The sequence below is a fragment of the Hippopotamus amphibius genome, chromosome 8 (assembly GCF_030028045.1).
Source record: "Hippopotamus amphibius kiboko isolate mHipAmp2 chromosome 8, mHipAmp2.hap2, whole genome shotgun sequence".
In the NCBI taxonomy this organism is placed as follows: Eukaryota; Metazoa; Chordata; class Mammalia; order Artiodactyla; family Hippopotamidae; genus Hippopotamus; species Hippopotamus amphibius.
Genome location: NC_080193.1, coordinates 7,713,759 through 7,733,035, shown reverse-complemented (window position 1 = coordinate 7,733,035; position 19,277 = coordinate 7,713,759). Strand labels below are relative to the sequence as shown.

The 19,277-nt window shown below is 48.5% G+C and overlaps 1 protein-coding gene across 1 annotated transcript in view; it reads left to right on the top strand.

Moving 5' to 3' along the window:
* Window positions 1–19,277, top strand: part of MYO18B (myosin XVIIIB) — a 220,234-nt gene that overhangs the window by 153,895 nt on the left and 47,062 nt on the right. The window contains exon 38 of the mRNA XM_057746688.1: window positions 516–701. Within this exon, the coding sequence (XP_057602671.1) occupies window positions 516–701 (186 nt within the window). The remainder of the gene's footprint in view (window positions 1–515; window positions 702–19,277) is intronic.

Below are 19,277 nucleotides of genomic sequence, written 5' to 3'. Positions count from 1 at the left end.
CCAAAGTTGGGGGAGGGGTCTGGACACCCGGCATCGTGTCCTTTCCATCATGCCGCTTCACCTCCCAGACCCTGAGCTGAGTGAAGGCCGCTATCAATCTTAACTCCCAGCCCTTACCCGGCACGTCCTACATGCCAGGCACTGAGCTAAGCCTTCCACGTAACTTAACGTGTTCAACCCTGACCGCATCCCTGAGGAATGGGTACGGTCACCATCCCTGTCCCTCGGAGAGGTTAATAACCCACCCAAGGTCACACAGCCAGGAAGAGATAGAGGTAGGATTTGAACCCATACCACGAATTCAGTGTCAGTCACTACTCTACACTGCCTTTCAGAATCGCAGCTATCATTTTCTGTGTTTCCTTCATCTGTGTACCAGAAATCAGGATTATTACCCTGATAACTTTATAAAAACGGACAGAGACTCAGCAAAGGATTTCTCTTTATGGAGCCCCCTGTGTTGGGCTCCAGGCCTCTAACTCCAGGGTGGGCGTGTGCTCTCTGCTGGGCTACAGGTGCTGGTGGTCCGGCTTCGGGACAGCCTGATCAAGATGGGCGAGGAGCTCTCGCAGGCGGCCACGGCCGAGTCCCAGCAGCGGGAGAGCAGCCAGTATTACCAGCGGCGCCTGGAGGAGCTGAAGGCGGACATGGAAGAGCTGGTGCAGCGGGAGGCCGAGGCCAGCCGGCGATGCGTGGAGCTGGTGAGTGTGGTCCTGTGATGGCGGGTTCACGGTGGGGGGGGGGGGGGGGGAGTGCTCCTTCCTTCTGAGTGGGAGCTTCGGGGGCTGGCCTCTGAGGCCTTTGGTGTAGACCAGAAGTGGGGAAGAAACTGGAAGGGGATGGGCTGCGAGTCGACCCTGCCATTGGCTGCCAACCTCTGGGGGCAGGTCCAGAGCGCACCAGTCGCATTCACCCCTGTGGGAAGGCTTCCAGCTACCTTTCTGTCTCAGACTTCCTCTGCACTTTCTCTTCCCGCCTCACACATTCTTCTCCAGAGGCAGGGCAGCCTCGTGCGAAGAGGAGAGAATCAACGTTTATTAAATGTCTCCCTTGCATGGAGTCTTAACATCCATGATACCGTCTAATCATTGTAACAGCTCCACAATGTCAGAATTATTATCCCATTTTACAGATGAGGAAACTGAGGCTTGACAGAGCTAACTTGTCAAGGTCATACCTTGTAAATGTCAGAGCTCTTTCTTGGCTGTTAACAGTAACCACAAAGATGAGAGTTAAAAACGATCGTGCTAAACCACCATTTATTAAGCACAGGCTATATGCCAGGTTCTGGGTTACACCTTTCTCGTTTAAATCTTCCTGTTAGTACTGTGAGGTAGGTACTGTTATTATCGCCATTTTCAGAGGGGGAAACTGAGGTACACATGCCACATGGAGGCCCAGAGTGGGCATGCACTTGCCTGAGGCCACACGCAAGTAAGACTTTGAACCCAGGTCTGTCCAACTCTGTAGTCTCAGCTTTTATTCACTAAGCTGGCTTGTCCGCTGGTGTGACCCAAGGTACATTTTAAAATTTGTTTCCTTCTCAACGGGAGGACTTTTCCGTAGTTCACTGTATTCTTCCGAGAACAGTTTCCTGCAGAGATCACAGAGCATCTGAGAGCTCCCGCTCCTCCTTTTCCCCATGAGCCCAGATATCCCCGAGCCTGCAGGTTTCTGCTTCTGTAGCCCGGGAGGCATCTGCCCGCCACCATAGAGCCTTCTCCGAGACAACCCACAGCACGCTGTGGTTCGACCCAGAGGGCTTTAGATCACCGCCATCGTCTCTTTCCTGCCCTGTCCACTCTGGTTTTGTGACAGGTCTCACCACCTTGTCCTCCTGCAGCAAGTATATTTCTCGGGTCACTGCCTCCCAGGACTGGTGTCATTCCCATCAGCTCTGCCCTTGACAAGCCAGCAGCCTGGCTGTCATGTGGGGGGAGGTGAGACTCCACACGGAGACCCAGGTTCCCAGGCAAATCGAAGCCCCGAGACTGGCAGCTCCTCCAGCCGCCGTGGCCCTGGGAGAGCGAAAGGCTCTTTCTTCCAACTGACAGGCTAACTTCCTCATTAACCAGCCCTGCTTCTCATGCAGCCCAGCTCCCCTTCTGCTGGCTCTGGCTGCAGCAGACACCATCCCCAGCCTTTCTCCTCTGATGTCTTCTTTAACTGGCCTGACACACAGGCTCTCCCGTCAGATCACGTGGCGGTTTTCTTCCTCTCCCCTCTGCTCTTCTCCTCTCTCCATCTCTCTTTGCTCCTCTCCTCTCCTTCCTTCTCTTCTCACTCTCCCCTTCTTACCCCCATTCCCAGAGACACATTAAGATCTTTAGAGACCCTAAAATACAGAAAAGATTATAGCGCAGCTATATATGGATCAAAACTGTAAAGCACAAAGCTTGCGTGTATGCTGAAATTAGACTTACATCTTTCTGTTTTCTCATTGCACAATTCTGGGTAAGCTTACTGAGGCTCAACTGTTCTTTTTTTTTTTGGTGTGTTTGGGGTCAGGAGGTATATAAGTTTTCTAGAGCTGCCTTAGAAATGTATCCCAAACTGGGTGGCTTAAAACAAGAGAAATGTATTCTCTCACAATTCTGAAGGGCAAAAGTCTGAAATCAAAGTATTTGCAGGTCCCTGCTCCTTCCAGGGTAGAATTCCTCTTTGCCCTTCCAATGCTGCTGGTTCAAGGTGTTCCTTGGCTTATGGCTGGGTCACTCCAGTCTCTGCCTCTGTCCTCACATGGTCCCTATCCTGTGCGTGTCTGTCTCAGATAACCCTCTGCCTTTTCTTTTCTTTTATAATTAATTAATTAATGTATTTAAATTTTTGGCTACATCGGGTCTTTATTGCAGTGCGTGGGGTCTTTACTGTAGCCCGTGGGCATCTCTCTAGTTGTGGCTCACGGGCTCCAGGGCACATGGGCTCTGTAGTTATGGCACGTGGACTCAATTGCCCCACGGCATGTAGGATCTTAGTTCCCTGATCAGAGATCAAACCCACATCCCCTGCATTGCAGGACAGATTCTTTACCACTGGACCACCAGGGAAGTCCCACCTTTTCTTCTAAGGCCACCTGTAATTGGATTTAGGACCCACTCTAAATCCATTTTGATTTCATCTTGGGGTCCTTACCTTAATTACATCTCTAAGCACGCCTTTTCCAAATAAGGCCATATTGACAGGTTATGGGAAGATGTAACTCTCAGGGGGCCACCCTGCGACCCACTTCAGGAGGGCGTGTTCCTGTGCAGCTGGTCATTTCCGCAGTGATTCTGTGGATGGGCACGGCTCACAGGCACAGTGTCGAGCTGGCAGACCTGTCCTACTGGGGCATGTCCCGAGCTCACCAACCTACCAGCCGCCAAGTAGGCCCCTTGCCTTTGAGTCCTGTGGTATTTCCACTAGGGGAAGAGAGGATATCATGTTTTCTTATTTCCTCATTTATCTGTTTATTCGTTCAACACCAACTCTGGGCCTGGCACAGGGACGGGCATTGGAGGGGAAGGGGCAGGGTATCATAAGGCCCCTGATTTTGAGACGCTCACAGTGCGGACAGAACACCACTGGGTGGGAGGGTTCCGTGAGCACTGTCATTTTCAGAGGAGCCCTGCTGCCGAGGCCCCTCCCATTGGCGTGGCATCCTGGTCCTCTTCCAGGCGTCCCAGGAGGGGGCATCTTACCTCTCAGGTTCATGTCTGTTGCACCAGTTTGCCTTCCTCCAACCCACCCCTCTAAGACAAGGGGGCAGCTGCTTTGTGCCACGTGGTCTCGATAAACCTCACCCTCAAGGCAGTCCAGGTTCTGGTTCTTTCATTCATGCGATTGATATGTTTCCCTGGGTTCTACTCTGGGCCAAACCAAGTGCTAGATGTTGGGGACCAGCAGAGAACAAAACACACCCTCACCCTTGAGGAGCACACACTCTAGGGAGAGAGGTCGCCAAGGCCATTGCTTGTATATTTTACACGTTTCTCCGCAGCAGTTGCTCAGAGCTTTCACAGGCAAAACAAGGGATCCATGTGCTGAGATTTGGAGGGTTCTTAGAAGGCCAGTTGGCATCATGCTGCCGGCCACCCCCACAGATCACTTCTTTGAGTAAACCATTGCCCTCCTCATCGTCTACTTTTAACGTGCAAATCTCCCTGGGAGGGAGAGTGAATTTCTGAACTCCCCGGGCCAAGTGTTCCTTCTTTCCTTCACTCATTCCCTGGACAAACATTGATTGGGTTGCTCTGGGCTTAGGCTCTTTGCAGACATCATCTTCTTTCACGGGTAGGTCACCCCAGCAGGTGCGGACGCTTGGGGCGCCTGGCCCAGGGCTGCAGACTCAGGAGTGGCAGAGCTGGGGTCGGCTTCCCCATGTGTCCAGCACTAAAGCCCTCACTGGGACTCCATGCTGCCCTCCCAAGCCAACCCTGCTGACAAGTGGCTCTGCTGCGGGAGACCCTGAAAAGGATCCTGCGCTCTGGGCCGTGGCAGGAAGCGGGAGGGATGAGGATGGCTCTCCCCTCCGAGTTCCCTTCCGCCTGTCCCAGCCTGTCCCATCTGTCACTGTTGGTGTTGGTTTAAAGGGCCATGAGTTGTTCTGCGTGAATGATTTACACCCTGGCCAGCGCACCGGCATGTCCAAATCAGGATCGATTACCCCGCTGATGGAACTTCTCTTCCCAGAAAAAAGAAAAATGAGGTTTTGCCATTAATTTTTGTAAATGTACTATTCCCAGAAACTCCAGGAGCCATTATGGAGGAAAGAATATTCTGGTTCTAAATCATTCAAGTCCTTTTGTCATTGGGGCGGCAAGACAGCTCATCCGTGGATTTTTTTTTTTTTTTAAGAACTTTTATTGAGATACAGTTAACAGACAATAAACAGCATATATTTAGAGTGTACACTTTGGTATCCCAATCTCCCAATTCATCCCCTCCCAACCCTCCCCGCTTTCCCCGCTTGGTGTCCATGTGTTTGTTCTCTACATCTGTGTCTCTATTTCTGCCTTGCATTTCCTCTTTCATAGTTGTTAGCATTTGCCTTATGCACTGAGGTGCTCCTGTATTGGGTTCATATATATTTATAATTGTTATCTCCTCTTCTTGGGTGGATCCCTTGATCTTTATGTAATGTCCTTTCTTGTCTCTTGTAACATTTTTTATTTTAAAGTCTATTTTATCTGATGTGACTATTGCTACTTCAGCTTTCTTTTGATTTTCATTTGCATGGAATATCTTTTTCCATCCCCTCACTTTCCATCTGTATGTGTCCCTAGGTCTGAAGTGGTTCTCTTGTAGACAGCATATATATGGGTCTTGTTTTTGTATCCATTCAGCCAGTCTGTGTCTTTTGGTTGGTGCATTTAGTCCATTTACATTCAAGGTAATTATTGATATGTATGTTCCTATTACCATTTTCTTAATTGTTTTGTTTTTGTTTCTGTAGGTCCTTCTCTTCTCTTATGTTTCCCACTTAGAGAAGTTCCTTTAGCATTTGTTGTAGGGCTGGTTTGGTGGTGCTGAATTCTCTTAGCTGTTGCTTGTCTGTAAAGCTTTTGATTTCTCCATCGAATCTGAATGAGATCCTTGCTGGGGAGAGTATTCTTGGTTGTAGGTTCTTCCCTTTCATCACTTGAAATATATCATGCCGCTCCCTTCTGGCTTGCAGAGTTTCTGCTGAGAAATCAGCTGTTACCCTGATGGGAGTTCCCTTATATGTTATTTGTCATTTTTCCCTTGTTGCTTTTAATAACATCTCTCTGTCTTTCATGTTTGTCAGTTTGACTACTATATGTCTTGGCGTGTTTCTCCTTGGGTTTATCCTGCCTGGGACTCTCTGCACTTCCTGGACTTGGGTAGCTATTTCCTTTCCCATGTTAGGGAAGTTTTCAACTATAATCTCTTCCAATATTTTCTCAGGTCCTTTCTCTCTCTCTTCTCCTTCTGGGACCCCTATAATGCGAATGTTGGTGCGTTTAACATTGTCCCAGAGGTCTCTTAGGCTGTCTTCAGTTCTTTTCATTCTTTTTTTTTTGTTCTTTTCTGCATCAGTGATTATCACCATTCTGCCTTCCAGGTCACTTATTCGCCCTTCTGCCTCAGTTAATCTGCTGTTGGTTCTTTCTAGTGTATTTTTCATTTCTGTTATTGTGTTGCATATCTCTGTTTGTTTGCTCTTTAATTCTTCTAGGTCTTTGGTAAACTTTTCGATCTTTGCATCCAGTCTTTGTTCAAAGTCCTGGATCATCTTCACCATCATTATTCTGAATTCTTTTTCTGTAAGGGTGCCTATCTCCTCTTCATTTAGTTGTTTTTCTGGGGTTCTATCCTGTCCCTTCATCTGATACAAAGTCCTCTGCTTTTTCATTTTCTCTGTTTCTGTGGCTGTGGTTTTCAGTTCCACAAGACAAAATATTGCTGGTACTGCTTGATACTGCTATCGGCCCTCTTGTGGAGGGAGGTATCTCATCCGTGGATTTATATCCTGCTGTTTATCAATAGTTACAGAGCTCAGCGGGAACCACCTCAGCCCCAGGACAGGGTGACCAAGGGTGGTCAAGGGCGGTTGGAAGAGTTAGAGCTGAGGGTGACAGGAAGGCCTGCCCTCTGCCAGCTTTCAGCCAGACGCACTGGCTTCCGAGGCTGCACCTGTTGGGTTACCCTTCAGCACCTCAGCCTGACTCTCTACTCTTAACTTTCCCTTGAGCCTGGTGTCCCTTTCACAAGCTTTCGAGGTCTTAAAAAACTTAGATGGCATCTCTGCTCACTCTTAGCTCACCACCACGTGACCCAAGCTCGAAATCACAGTGGCCCATCTCTCTCTAGCTCACACAGGTTAATGGCCATGCCTGCTGATTTTATCTTATTGAGGTATTTTCAGATCCATCCCTTCCAGTCCCAACCTTGCATCATCTGTCTTTATTTTAATCTGCAGCCCCTCTGGTGCAGGCTTGTACAGTTACTTTTACTCCCTACTCTTTCTCCACTCTTGCTCCTCCCTGCAGAAGATCCTTCTAGAAGGGACACATCTTACTGTGTTACTCTTCTGCTAAGAAATCTTGCATGGCTCTCCACTGCCTTCAGAACAAAGCCCCAGCTTCTTCCTAGAAATCTGGCCTCTGCAGATTTCTCTGCCTTTGGTTGTCTGCCTCTCATTACCTCTCATGATCTACTCAAGCATGAAGATGAGTGTTCAGGCCCCAACACCAAACTGTTTCTTAGCTCATCACCTTTGTCCTCATGCATCCTTCTGCCTGCCTGCTCAGCCTTTACAATTCAGATCAGGGCTCACCTCCAGGAAGCCCTCACTGTTACCCCACCCATCACTAAGTTATGTACTTCCTCTGTGTTCCCACACTCACATAGGTTATTGTGATTGCTTGTGTTCTTGTCTTCTGAGACACGGAGCACCTGAGAGAGGGGGTGGGTTTTATTTGACTCTTGGTCTCCAGTTCAGGGTCAGGCACAGGATAGATTCGCAGAAATTGTGCACTGAATGAATAGTTTCCACAACGTTTTGAAGTTTTACCTTTTAAGGGACAGGTAACAGGTAACAGCTCAAGAATTATCTTAAACATTGGACCTTCCGGGTCAACACACTTTAGTGTGCGCCCTACTGTGTGCCTGTCCCCGTGCCTGATGTTATGGGAGATGCAGACGTGAATGAACCAGGGACTCTGCCTCTAGAGATCGCAAGGTCCAGAGGAGGAGATGCATGTGTCTCTGAATACTTCTGATACAGGATGGGATGTACAGGCAAAGGAGGACGTGGTTTGGTAGAACCAGGAGACCTGGAGAAGATGGCATGGAGGCTGTAGCATCTGAGCACCTTCCGTGATGAAGCGGTGCTGGCCGGCAGCTGCGGGGGGGCAGCTGTCTCATCATGGCCGTCTCCACCTCCTCACACTCACGTTCAGCAAATGTCTAGGGAACGCCTGCTGTGTGGCGTCCAATGTCCAGGTCTCCAGAAAGGCAGAGGTAAACCACGGCTCGGGATGTCAACACAGACTCTTCCCCTCCTCCTTTCTTTTTTCGCTTCCTCCTTTCTCCTTGCAGCTCCCCCCCTGACTGCCAGCTGCACAGTCCTCCCTCCCCACCCCTCACCTGCTCTCTCCTGCTGCTTCTCTCGCTGGACAGGTCTCAGTCGTCGGGCTGTGAGAACTCTCTTTTCCTCATTTCCTCACACAGTTGTTAAAGGCTCATCTAGGGGAGGAGGGTGTGTGTTAGTGTCTCAGGGCTGCTGTAACGGAGTGTCTTAAAGCAATAGGGGTGTGTTCTCTCCCTGTTCTGGGGGCCAGGAGTCTGAAGCCAAGGTGTCGGCAGGGCCACTCCCTCTGAAAGCTCTAGGGGAGACTCCTTCCTTCTTCTGCCAGCTTCTGGGGGCTCCGGGTGTTCATTGGCTGTGGCCAACTTTAATCTCTGCCTCCGTCTTCACATGGGTTTCTTCTCTGCCCTGTCTTTGTGTCCTCTTTTCTCATAAGAACATCAGGCCTTGGATTTAAAGCTACCCTAATCCAATATGACCTCATCTTAACTACATCTGCAAAGACCCTATTTCCAAAAAGGTTACACTCTAAGGTTCCAAGTGGACATGATTTCTGGAGGGGACACCTCAGCCCACTATCAGGGTGGTGGAAAGAGCAGTGGACTTGAAGTATGAGACCTCGGGTGGCTAAGCTAACACTGTAGAACCTCAGTTTCCCCATCTGTAAAATAGGAGCAAAATACAGCGGATCTCATTGGGTGGCTGTGACAATTAAATGAGATAGTGTAATGTAGAAGTGCCCAATGATAGCACACAGTAGGCACTTAATAGATGCTACTTTGCTTTCTTTCTCCTTTCTTTTCACTCCTCCGATGACTCTTTCTTCGTCCACTCAGACTTCATCGTAAGTCAACCAGCTCTGCGTCAGTATCCCGTCCCACGCCCACGATGGTTGGGGGCGGTGTTGATGAGAGCTAGTGCTGCTTTACCACCTACTGCGTGCTGGGCATTGGGTTGAAGACTTTACGTGAGATCTCTAAGTCTCGCCCTTTGAGTTAATTATCCCTGTTTTACTAATACAGAAACTAAGATCAGAGAACTGAAGCAACTTCTCTGAGTTAGAATCTGGAGCGAGGTCTCCCCAGCTCAAACCCGTGCTCTTCCTTGGAGGATTTAGACACATGGTATTTCCTCATTCAAGTACATTTTTTAAAGTGAGTCATAAACATTAATGTTGCTTTTGATTCTGCCATCTAGGGTCCTTGATCTTGGTATTATTGACGTTGTGGGTTGAGTAATTGGCTGATGTGGGTTTTGTCCTGTGCCATGCTGTATATTTAGCAGCATCTCTGGCCTCTACCCAGCAGATGTAAGTAGCCCCCTCACCCGACTCAAGTTATCACAGTCAAAAATATCTCCAGACATTGCCAGATGTCCCCTGGGGAGCAGAATCACCCCGTTAATAATCGCTACTCTGATCTCATCCTCACAGTAACCCTTAAGGTAATACCTGTGATACTCCCCATTTTGCAGATGATCAAACTGAGGCTCAGGGCAGGCAGGGTGATGTGATGTGCCCCAGGTCACAGAAAAAACTGGAGTGGGAGTCACATCAAGAAGAGAGAAAATCAAGGATAGGAGGAAGAGGCAGCCTGACAGCCTACACACAAAGGAAAGAGACAGTAGCAGTTCCAGCAAAACCCAGCCCTAACCTTTCCGAGACCCAGAGGTGACTTCACAGCAGACTCTAATTCTGAGTAGAATGGGAGGCCTTGCTGCAGACTGTGTGCTTTTAATAATGTTTAAATAAAACATGGGCACATGGGTGTGATCTCCGCACCTAGCCTGGCTTGTCAGCAGGCCGAGCGAAGTCATAAATAGTTAATAGACAACCACTTACGACCCTACTTCTGTTAAACCCAGCATCAATTATATATGGTTCAGGAATTATTTATTTCGTGTTACTTTGGGGTATATTTTCCACGTTCGGGGGAAAAAATGAAAAGAATGTGAGACCTAAAAGAGATGAGGGGATGGCTCCCTTCTGTGTTGGTGAATCTTCCTATGAGGAGAAAGCCCTGTTGATGCGATGGGGAGATTCCAGTGAACTTGAATCTGGGAAGACCCAGCCAGTTCACCAGGAGCAGGGCTCGGGGCAGTGGTGTGCTGGCAGACAGTTAACAACCAGCTCTCCAGGGTAGGCGGAGTCCAGGTTTGTAGTGTTTTCCAGTCTCTGTGGTGTAAATCCTCCCTCAGGGCTAGTTTCCAGCCAACAATGTGACATCGCTGAGTGGGGCGTTGGGAAGCCATGCTCGGCAGCTTGGTAATATGGCCTTTCCACCGGATAGAAATGATAGCCATAAGCAACTTCAAAAGCGTGGGCAGAACGTTAGTAAAATTAGGAAGCAACATGTTTTGTTTACTTTTATAAATTTATTTATTTATTTTATTTATTGGCTGTGCTGGGTCTTCATTGCTGCACGAGGGCTTTCTGTAGTTGCGGACAGTGGGGGCTACTCTTCGTTGCGTTGCACGGGCTTCTCATTGCGGTGGCTTCTCTTGTTGTGGAGCACGGGCTCTAGGCGTATGGGCTTCAGTAGTTGCAGCATGTGGGCTCAGTAGTTGTGACATGTGGGCTCTAGAGCACAGGCTCAGTAGTTGTGGCACGTGGGCTTAGTTGCTCCATGGCATGTGGGATCTTCCTGGAGCAGGGATTGAACCTATGTCCCCTGCATTAGCAGGCGGATTGTTAACCACTGCACCACCAGGGAAGCCCGAAGCAACGTGTTTTGAGTATGGGTTACCTTTGTTCTTAACGTGATTTATTTAATTCTAAGTTAATAGTATTCAACTTTTAATTATACTTAGTTGTGTTTAACAGCTGGCTCACAAAATTCCTGAAAATTCAGCAGTGAGCTCTTGCCAGTCTGTGGGAGCTGGTTCCAGCACTTCACAGGCTCAGAGTCTTCTTGGGGTGGGGTCGTCCTGCCCTGGTTAGGAGTCCAAGGAGCAGAAGTGTGAAGTCAGAAGCCTCTTAAATGAAAGCTCATCGCCAACTGACTTTCTTTAAGCCAATTGACTTCACTCTAAGAACTCTGTCCACCTGAGGATGTTCTTTCACCTCATGTACGAAGTGGGTGTGATCAGATCTACTCAGAAAGACTGAAGTGAGTACTCCGCGCCCTGGCTCTGGCTGTCACACAACTGTCCCTGCAGGCGCGCCGGCTGCTCCGTCCTCCCCTCTGGTTCTCTTTCTCCTGTCTTCTGAGTTTCTGGTCGCAGCTGGTAAGGGCTTCGGGAAGCCCAAAGCCAGATTCTGTTTAGTTTTCAAGTTTGTTTTTACTTTTGGTTTGTTTTGGTTTTTGGCCGTGCAAAGACCCATGTTTCCAAACTCTAGGTCAGAGCACAGACCCCCTCCCACCACCTGCCCCCTCCCATCCACCAAACCCAGAGTTAAGGGTTTCATTTTCAGAAGCTCTCAGTGTTTTTCTCCCTCCAATGGCTCTGAGCTTCAGAGCATAAAGATGAATTATTTTGGCTGGGAACTGAAGTATTTAAAAAAGCATTCCATATGGAGGGCATTTGGGGCCATAAGCAGGGTGTAAATAACACCTTTTATCGCTCCCTTGACAGGGAGATGGCTCTCCTAATTACTGCCCCGTTATCTCCGTGTGATCCAGAATGGCCCGACACCTTCATAAGCTCCCTGTTCACACGCTGCTTCCCTCCCCACCAGGCACGGCCTCCCGCATTCTCAGAGAGCTGGCAGGGGAAGCGTGGGCCTTCGTATCACCCCCCTCTTCCAGGCACCGTGGGCTCCTTCTGCTTGTCTCCTCGCCAAGGTTTCCATCCCAAAGAAACTTGGTCCTAAAAGGGACTTCGAACCTGGTGTTGCCAGCCCCAGACACGTTTGTTTCTGAAATGGAATTTTTCCAAGCTCTCCTGATCCCAGGCGGTGAATGTGCTTGTCTCAATTCAAGAGGTGTTATCATATAATGAAATGGGTTTCTTTGCGTCTGCCTCTGAGATGAGATATCTAGATAATAAAATCTATCATGGAAAGCCTACCTAGGAATAATTGGGTCTATTACTCCCTGACTTGTGGCTTTGTTTCTGCATTGAAAACAGGCGCTCCAGTAATTAATCAGAATTTAAAGGTGCTAATTCCAATTACAAATAACGTGTGGAGTCTGGAGATGGCAAACAGAAGAGCAAATACTAATCTTGTCCCCAGAGACTTCATCAGTTGAACTTTTGTCACCTTAGACTTGCTGGAAATTAGAGTAACTTAACTCCCCAAAGTTAATTACTTAAAAAAAAAAAAAGTGGGAGGAGATATTGATTGAACAGTGCAGGTGTGCATTAAATTATTAAAATAAATCTAGTTGAAATTGTTTAGATGAGATTAAGCCACACTTAATTGCATGTCAGAGAGGCTTGGGAGGGTTAATCTTCACAGCTGAAAGCACGATCATTGTCCCAATTGGACATCTGCAGGAGATAGTGGTCCCAGGGAGCCCCAGATCAGACTTTTAATGTTTTAAATTCATTTCCAGACTATAATTTGGTTTGAAAGCTAATTCGTCTTTTTCTGGTGCTCTTCTTTTTTTCTTTTTTTCTTTTTTGGCTGAGCTTAAACAGTGAGAAAGTAGAAGGAGATCTCAGAACTCGAGGATAGACTAAGCAATGGTAAAGAAATGGTTTTTATTGGGAGAACTGGCTGATTTGGAATTGCAAGTGTGTGTAAATGGAAACGGATGAGTGAACTGGTCTAAGTTACAGCTCTTTTGGTTGTAAGTGACAAAAACAAACCTCCAATTGGCTTAAGCAAAAGGGAGTTTATCAGTTCATCTAATGAACTGGTCCTTTACAAACAAAATAACCTTCTTATCTTTGCCCTTGAACATCGCTTGGCACATGGTAGGCGTAAAAAATGCACGCTGAACGAGGTAGGAGCTTGACTGAGCGGCAGAGTCAGGAGACTAGGTGCAAGTCTCAGTGCCCTCATTTCCCTGCTGTGCGCCTTTGGTCCAGACGCTTACCTTCTGTGTCTCTGTTATCTTATAAAATAGGGATGATCATTGCAACTCCCTCGCAGCATTTCGGGGAAGGTTTAAGGAGAGAATGCATTGGAATGCTTCTCTCTGCGCCAGGCACAAAGCAAACTCACTGTCACAGCAGCATCAACATTGTCTTAATCTGTTCGGGCTGCTGTAACAGAATACCATAGACTGGGTAGTTTATAAACCACAGAAATTTAGCACTCACAGCTCTAGAGGCTGGGAAGTCCAAGGTCAGGGCACCAGCATGGTCGCGTTCTGGTGCGGGTTCTCTTCCTGGTTCATAGCTGGTGGCTTCTCTCTGTGTCCTCACATGATGTAAGGGTCTAGGGCTCTCTCTGCCTTCTAATCCCATTTATGAGGGCTTTATCCTTGTGACCTAATCACCTCCAAAGGCCCCACCTACTAATACCATCACCTTGGGGGTTAGGATTTCAAAATATGAAGGGACTGGGGGCCAACATTCAGACCAAGTGGTCATCACCCCTATCACCTCCATCATCCTGCCACCATCGCCATCCTTATCACCATCACCACCATCCCCACCGTCACATCCCCATCTCCACTACCACCATCACTCCCATCACCACCCTCATCTCTGTCACCATCACCACCACCACCAGCAGCATCGTGAGAGTGAGACCCAGAGCACAGAGCACAGAAGAGCCCCGTCGAGAACAGGCAAGCCCTGAGCTTCAGGTCAGAGGTATAAGCCTAGGCAGTGGTTAAATCATTTCCAGTTGGACAAGGCTGGGAATTCTGTCCCCCACGTGCTCTGTCCCCCCTTGTGACCTGTGGGTTCATAGATGCCTCTCATTTGTGCTCAGTGTCCTATGCGCCACCTTCATTGAAATTCTGTTCTTTGCCCAGTCTCGCCTTGGCTGCATTCCAGGTAAATGACGCGGAGCCCATCCTGCTGCATGTCACCTCTGCCACCCACCCGCTCAGATAATTAGAATCAACACATTCATTTCTCTAACAGCATCCTCATCTGCCCCCACGAAAAGTTTTCAGATGGAAGAAGAAAGGCAAAAACAAGCTACATCTGTCCTTGTTCAGGCAATTTGCAGCTGTCCGCAGCTGACATCCACCCAGCTGGGCCGCCGAGCCAGCCTTCCTGTTCACTTTTGGTGTGAGGTGATGTGGTCGATGCTGTTATTAAAGTTTGGCAATGGCTTAGACACACAGCATCCTGCTGGAGGGAGGCTTATAAACAAACACTCGGGGAATCCTTCAGGCTCCAGCCTTTGTGAGCTAATTGCTTGGCGGGTGGAGAAAAAAAGACGACTGATGTGACTTAGCAAACAAAAGGAAAAGAACTGGGGAAATAAAATGGTTTTCACTTCTTCCTGAGAGCGTGGCCAAACCTCACGGGGTTGTGCCCAGTAGCAATGAAATGTGTTATGCCGGGGGTCAGCACATGTTTTCTGTAAAGGGCTGGTACTAAATACAGGTTGGGCTTTGCAGGCCATTCTGTGTCTGTCACAACGACTCAACTTTGCTGTAGCACCAGAGTAGCCAGAGACAGTACATCAGTGAATGAGCATGTGTGTTCCAATAAAACTTTATTTACAAAAACAGACAGGCAGTGGGCCAGGTTTGGCCCCTAGGCTGTGGTTTGCCAACTCCTGCTCTAAGCTGTTTTGGAAGGAAAAGTGGAGTGGGGAATGGACAGCAGAACTAGATTTAAATCATGGCTCTAGCCCCTCCAGACTGTGTGTACAGGGCAAGTCTCCTGCTTTCTCTGAGTCTCAGTTTCCTCATCTGTAAAATGAGCTCTAATGTAACCTGGATATTAAAGGAGTGTCTTGCACATATTAAATGTCAATAAAGTGTAACTCTCCCTAGTACCCACCTCCTCACCCCTGCTAAAAATCATGAGGAAGTAAACCAGATGAAAGAAGGCCGCCTGGTGCTATCCTGTTGCCCGCCGCCCCCCCCCCCCCCCCACTGCCATGGGTACAGGATAGGTGATGCCAATCTTTTTGTAGCTCATCTGAAAGTGGAGCGGCTCTGAGTTTCCCCAGCGTGGTCCTTCTGTTGTGTTTCTACCAGGGCCTTCCCACACCAGGATGCCACCCCCAGCTCAGCCCACCCATCTTCATTAGAGAGGCACTGCCTCGGCTGGAAGAGCTCAGGGACACAAATTCTGTGCACACATGTCTGTTGTTAGAATGAGCAGTTGATGTGGTGGTTTAACGTGGGGCCAACAGTGACCACTGTGTCGGGGGGTCAGGGACGCTGTGTTTCAAAGCTAGTGTTACCTCTGTGTTTTAACTGCTGTGATTTTTACACAGGGTCTTCAGGATAATTCTGACTTTTGTGTGCTGATGCTAATAGTTAAGGCTCACTTAACAGGGTGAGGGAGGGGCGTAGGTGGGGAGATTGCTCTTGGTGAGAGAAAGGTAAACAGAACCCTGAGTTGTGACTGTGGGTTTACGTGTTGACTTCGTCTGTTATGGAGGTCAGCCAGAGGTTGATTTTAAGTTGTGTTCCGTAGAGTTTGTATTTAGTGATGATTGTTGCCGCTAGTACAATGGTCATTTCTGTAACAGCCTACCATCTACACCAGGCCTAGATGTGCTTGGTACATTCTGCCGTTTAATTCTCCCAAACTCCCGGTGACCTGCCCCCAGAGCACAGTGTCGTTCTCAGGCCAGCAGCCCTGGCTGCAGGATCTCGGGCCCCACCCCACACCGTTGAGTCAGGACTTGCATTTTGACAAGACCCTCAGGTGACTCATACAGACAGGAAGAGCCCTGATGTAGGTACTTCATCCTGACTCTGTTACAAATGAGGAGGCCGAAGGCCCAGAGAGGTTAGAGACCCTCCCATCCACACCCTAATCACACAGTCCACTGCCCAATTTCGCTTGTGGTCCCTGCCTTTGTATCAGTGATTCGGTGGTTTTGCTTGTGTATCTTTTTCCTCCGGTGATGCCAGCTACTTCCTATTGTTAAGAATCACTTTCTCCTCAACCCTTCCAGGGTGGGGCCCAAAAGGTAACTGCACACTCAGGAAAGGTTCAGCTATCTGCTGTTGTGAGACGTGTGCTTAGGCACGCCTGAGTACCTGCTGTTTTATTTTATTTTTAAACTTTTAATTTTATATTGGAATATAGTTGATGAACAATATTGTGGTGTACAGCAAAGTGATTCAGTTATACATATACATGTATCTATTGTTTTTCAAATTTTTTTCCCATTTAGGTTGTTACATAATATTGAGCAGCATTCCCTGTGCTATACAGAGTCCTTCTTAGTTACCCCTTTTTAAATATAGCAGCGTGTACATGTCAATCCCCAGCTCAGTAACTATCCTTTCCCCCCATCCCTCCCAACCCCGCTAACATAAGCTCCTTCTCTAAGTCTCTGAGTCTGTTTCTGTTTTGTATATATGAGAACCTGCTATTTTAAAATGGGGTGGTGGCTCTCAGTGGCAATCTGTGCGGTTTCCTGGGCACATCTGCCCTTCAGAGCTTTGAGTCTTTATTGATGTATGTATGTGTGTATTTATTTATTTATTTATTTATTGGCCATATTGGGCCTTAGTTGCGGCATGCGGAATCTTTTGTTGCGGCGTGTGGGCTCTTTGTGGCGCGTGGGATTCTCTCTAGTTGCGAGGGGTGGGTTTTTCTCCCTCTAGTTGAGGTGCACAGGCTCAGTATTTGTGGCACGAGTGCTTAGTTGCCCCACGGCATGTGGGATCCCAGTTCCCTGACCAGGGATCTAACCCGAGTCCTCTGCATTGGAAAGTGGATTCTTTATCACTGGACCACCAGGCAAGTCCCATGAGTCTTTAGAATATAGCGTAATAACATCTCTTGGAACCTTAGAACCATAGGAACCCTTGACATGGAAGCACAGAACTCAAAGGCTCTTAGAAACTTGGAGTTTCCCCACTTTTCTCTCCTGGTGCGATGGTTCCAGCACACAGGACAGGTGAGCACAGTGGTTTCCCAGGTAACTTAGGTTATCCTCCACCTCACGACAACATACGTAAATCCTCTGGAATGGTGTTGTCCAACATGGTGGCCATCAGCCTCATGGTTAATTAAAGTTAAGTGAAATTAGAAACTCAGTTGCTTAGTTGCACTGGCCACATAGAAAGTACTCAGTTGTCACGTGTGGACAGCAAACATCACCTCAAGCAGGCATAACTGTTTTGTGTATAATCCCAATTCTTCCCGTCTTATTTTCAGTTCCCTCCCAGACTTTCCCCAGGATGGAATTAGCCAGGCTGCAGGCTGCTTCATTTCCAATGCCCTTTTTTATGCCCGTGTGGCTTTTTTCATCGGATCATTGCCATAAGGAGGGTATTTGTTTTCGGAGTAGCACATGCCCAGCGGAGCCTCATTTGGGCCCTCAGCTCCTTTAGGTTAAACCCCATCTGTGCCTGGGGCCACCCTAGTCTTGGGATGGCGAGGGAGCAGACATTGCCACCTACCCTCTGTACTACATCCAGTCTTCCCATCCCCGACCTACACACCTACCTTAATTTTTTTGAAAAATGAATTCACAAGCTAAACTCTTTTATATCTGCTAATTAATTTTCATAACTTTGCCTCTAATACAACAGCACTTTCTAACTAGCAGTGTGGCTCCTCAACATTTAGAAGCATGGGATCTTTCCTTTGGAATGATAGCATCCTAGAACCCCGGTATGTCAGACCTCAGAATCTTCAAGCCAGGAAATCTGAGGAGTTACAGAATCTTGAGTCATTAGACATATACAATATTGAAATCGTGTTAAGTTGAACCATCTGTGTTTGCCATTGGCACGATTCAAAAATGGTTGAATATACTTGATTTCATGTGGCTCAGCCCAGTAGAAGTATGGAACCTTGAAATCCTTAGATTCTTAGAATCATCAGCTCCTAGTGCTACAGAATGTAGAACCTCGGGATTTAGAACAGAGGCCAGATGGTAAATATTTTCAGCTTTGTGGACCACAGAGTCCCTCTGTCTCAACCTCTGAACTCTGAAAGCAGCTGTAGACAGCACATGAAGGAACGCGTGTGGTTGTATTCCAATAAAACCTTATTTCCAAAAAAAAAAAAAAAAGCACAGGCCAGATTTGAGCTAGAGTTTGCACTTTGTTTGTTTGGAACATAAAAGTTGAAAAGGTTTCATTAAATGCTGGGATTTGCACAGGAAACCACAGACATACTTCAGAGGTTCCCAGGGGCCCCACTCAGACATGGGGGCATCTTGAGGATGGTTTTGCGTGGTTCAGACCACGTCTCTTCCAGGACAGCATCTGGCCTCCAGAGAGGGAATGAGGGGAGGAAGGAGCTTTGAGGGGCTGTGGCTGACGTGCTCCCTGGCGCTAGGAGAAGGCCAGAGAGCCGTGTCTCTGAACTGAGGGAAACCAGTGAGAGGCCCTTGGAACCACAGCTGCCTTCTCTGGAGCTGAGCCCCTGGATGAGACGCAGGAGAGGACCCTGAGTGCCCGCGAGGGCAGGATGGAGAGACCTGGGGGAGCCCAGGGCCCACTGCGAGGTGGATGTGATGAGGCTGTTCCTCCCAGTGGCATGGGCCACTGGGCCATAACCTTGAGATGTGCAGGGAAGAGAGAGACAGCACGGTGCTTGGTGGTGGTTTTTCCTTCCTGCTGGGCCAATGAATGAATAAATGGACCATAAGCGGCCAAGTAGCTGTTGTAATTTTAGACTCCATCAACGGGAAGATTAGAAAAGTGCACGGAGGAAGCTTCCTTCCATATCTCCGCTTCCCCCTGCTGGGAACCAAGCGTGCTGATGTCACAGTCTGCGAGGAGGGGAGGGGGCGTCCGGAGCGGACGTGTGCCGCCTGTCTGTGCTGTGGCCCACCTCGTGCCCCCCTCATTACATTGGCAATTCCAGCCCTATGAGCAAGGTGGTATTTTTATCTCTATTTTCCACATTTTCAAGAGGCTTACAAGAAGTGAAGTGACTTGCCCAAGGCTGGCTAGCTAAGAAAGATTGGCACCGGGAGATATAATCAGTCTCTTGACGCCAAAACCAACGCTGTCGATCGCAACGCCAGTGTTTCCCCAACCTCGCGTGCACGCAGACCACCTGGGGGTGTTAACCGGCAGGACCCGAGGCCGCAGGGCTGAAACAGGGCCCGGGAGTCTGCGATTGTCACCAGCGACCTGGTGCCACCGCCGCCGCTGGTGCGCAGGCCTCACGGGGAGCGGCTGGCCCTGCTTGGCACCCTCTCCTCATCCCAGAGCTGCTGAAGTCACGGGGGCAGGGGGAGCTT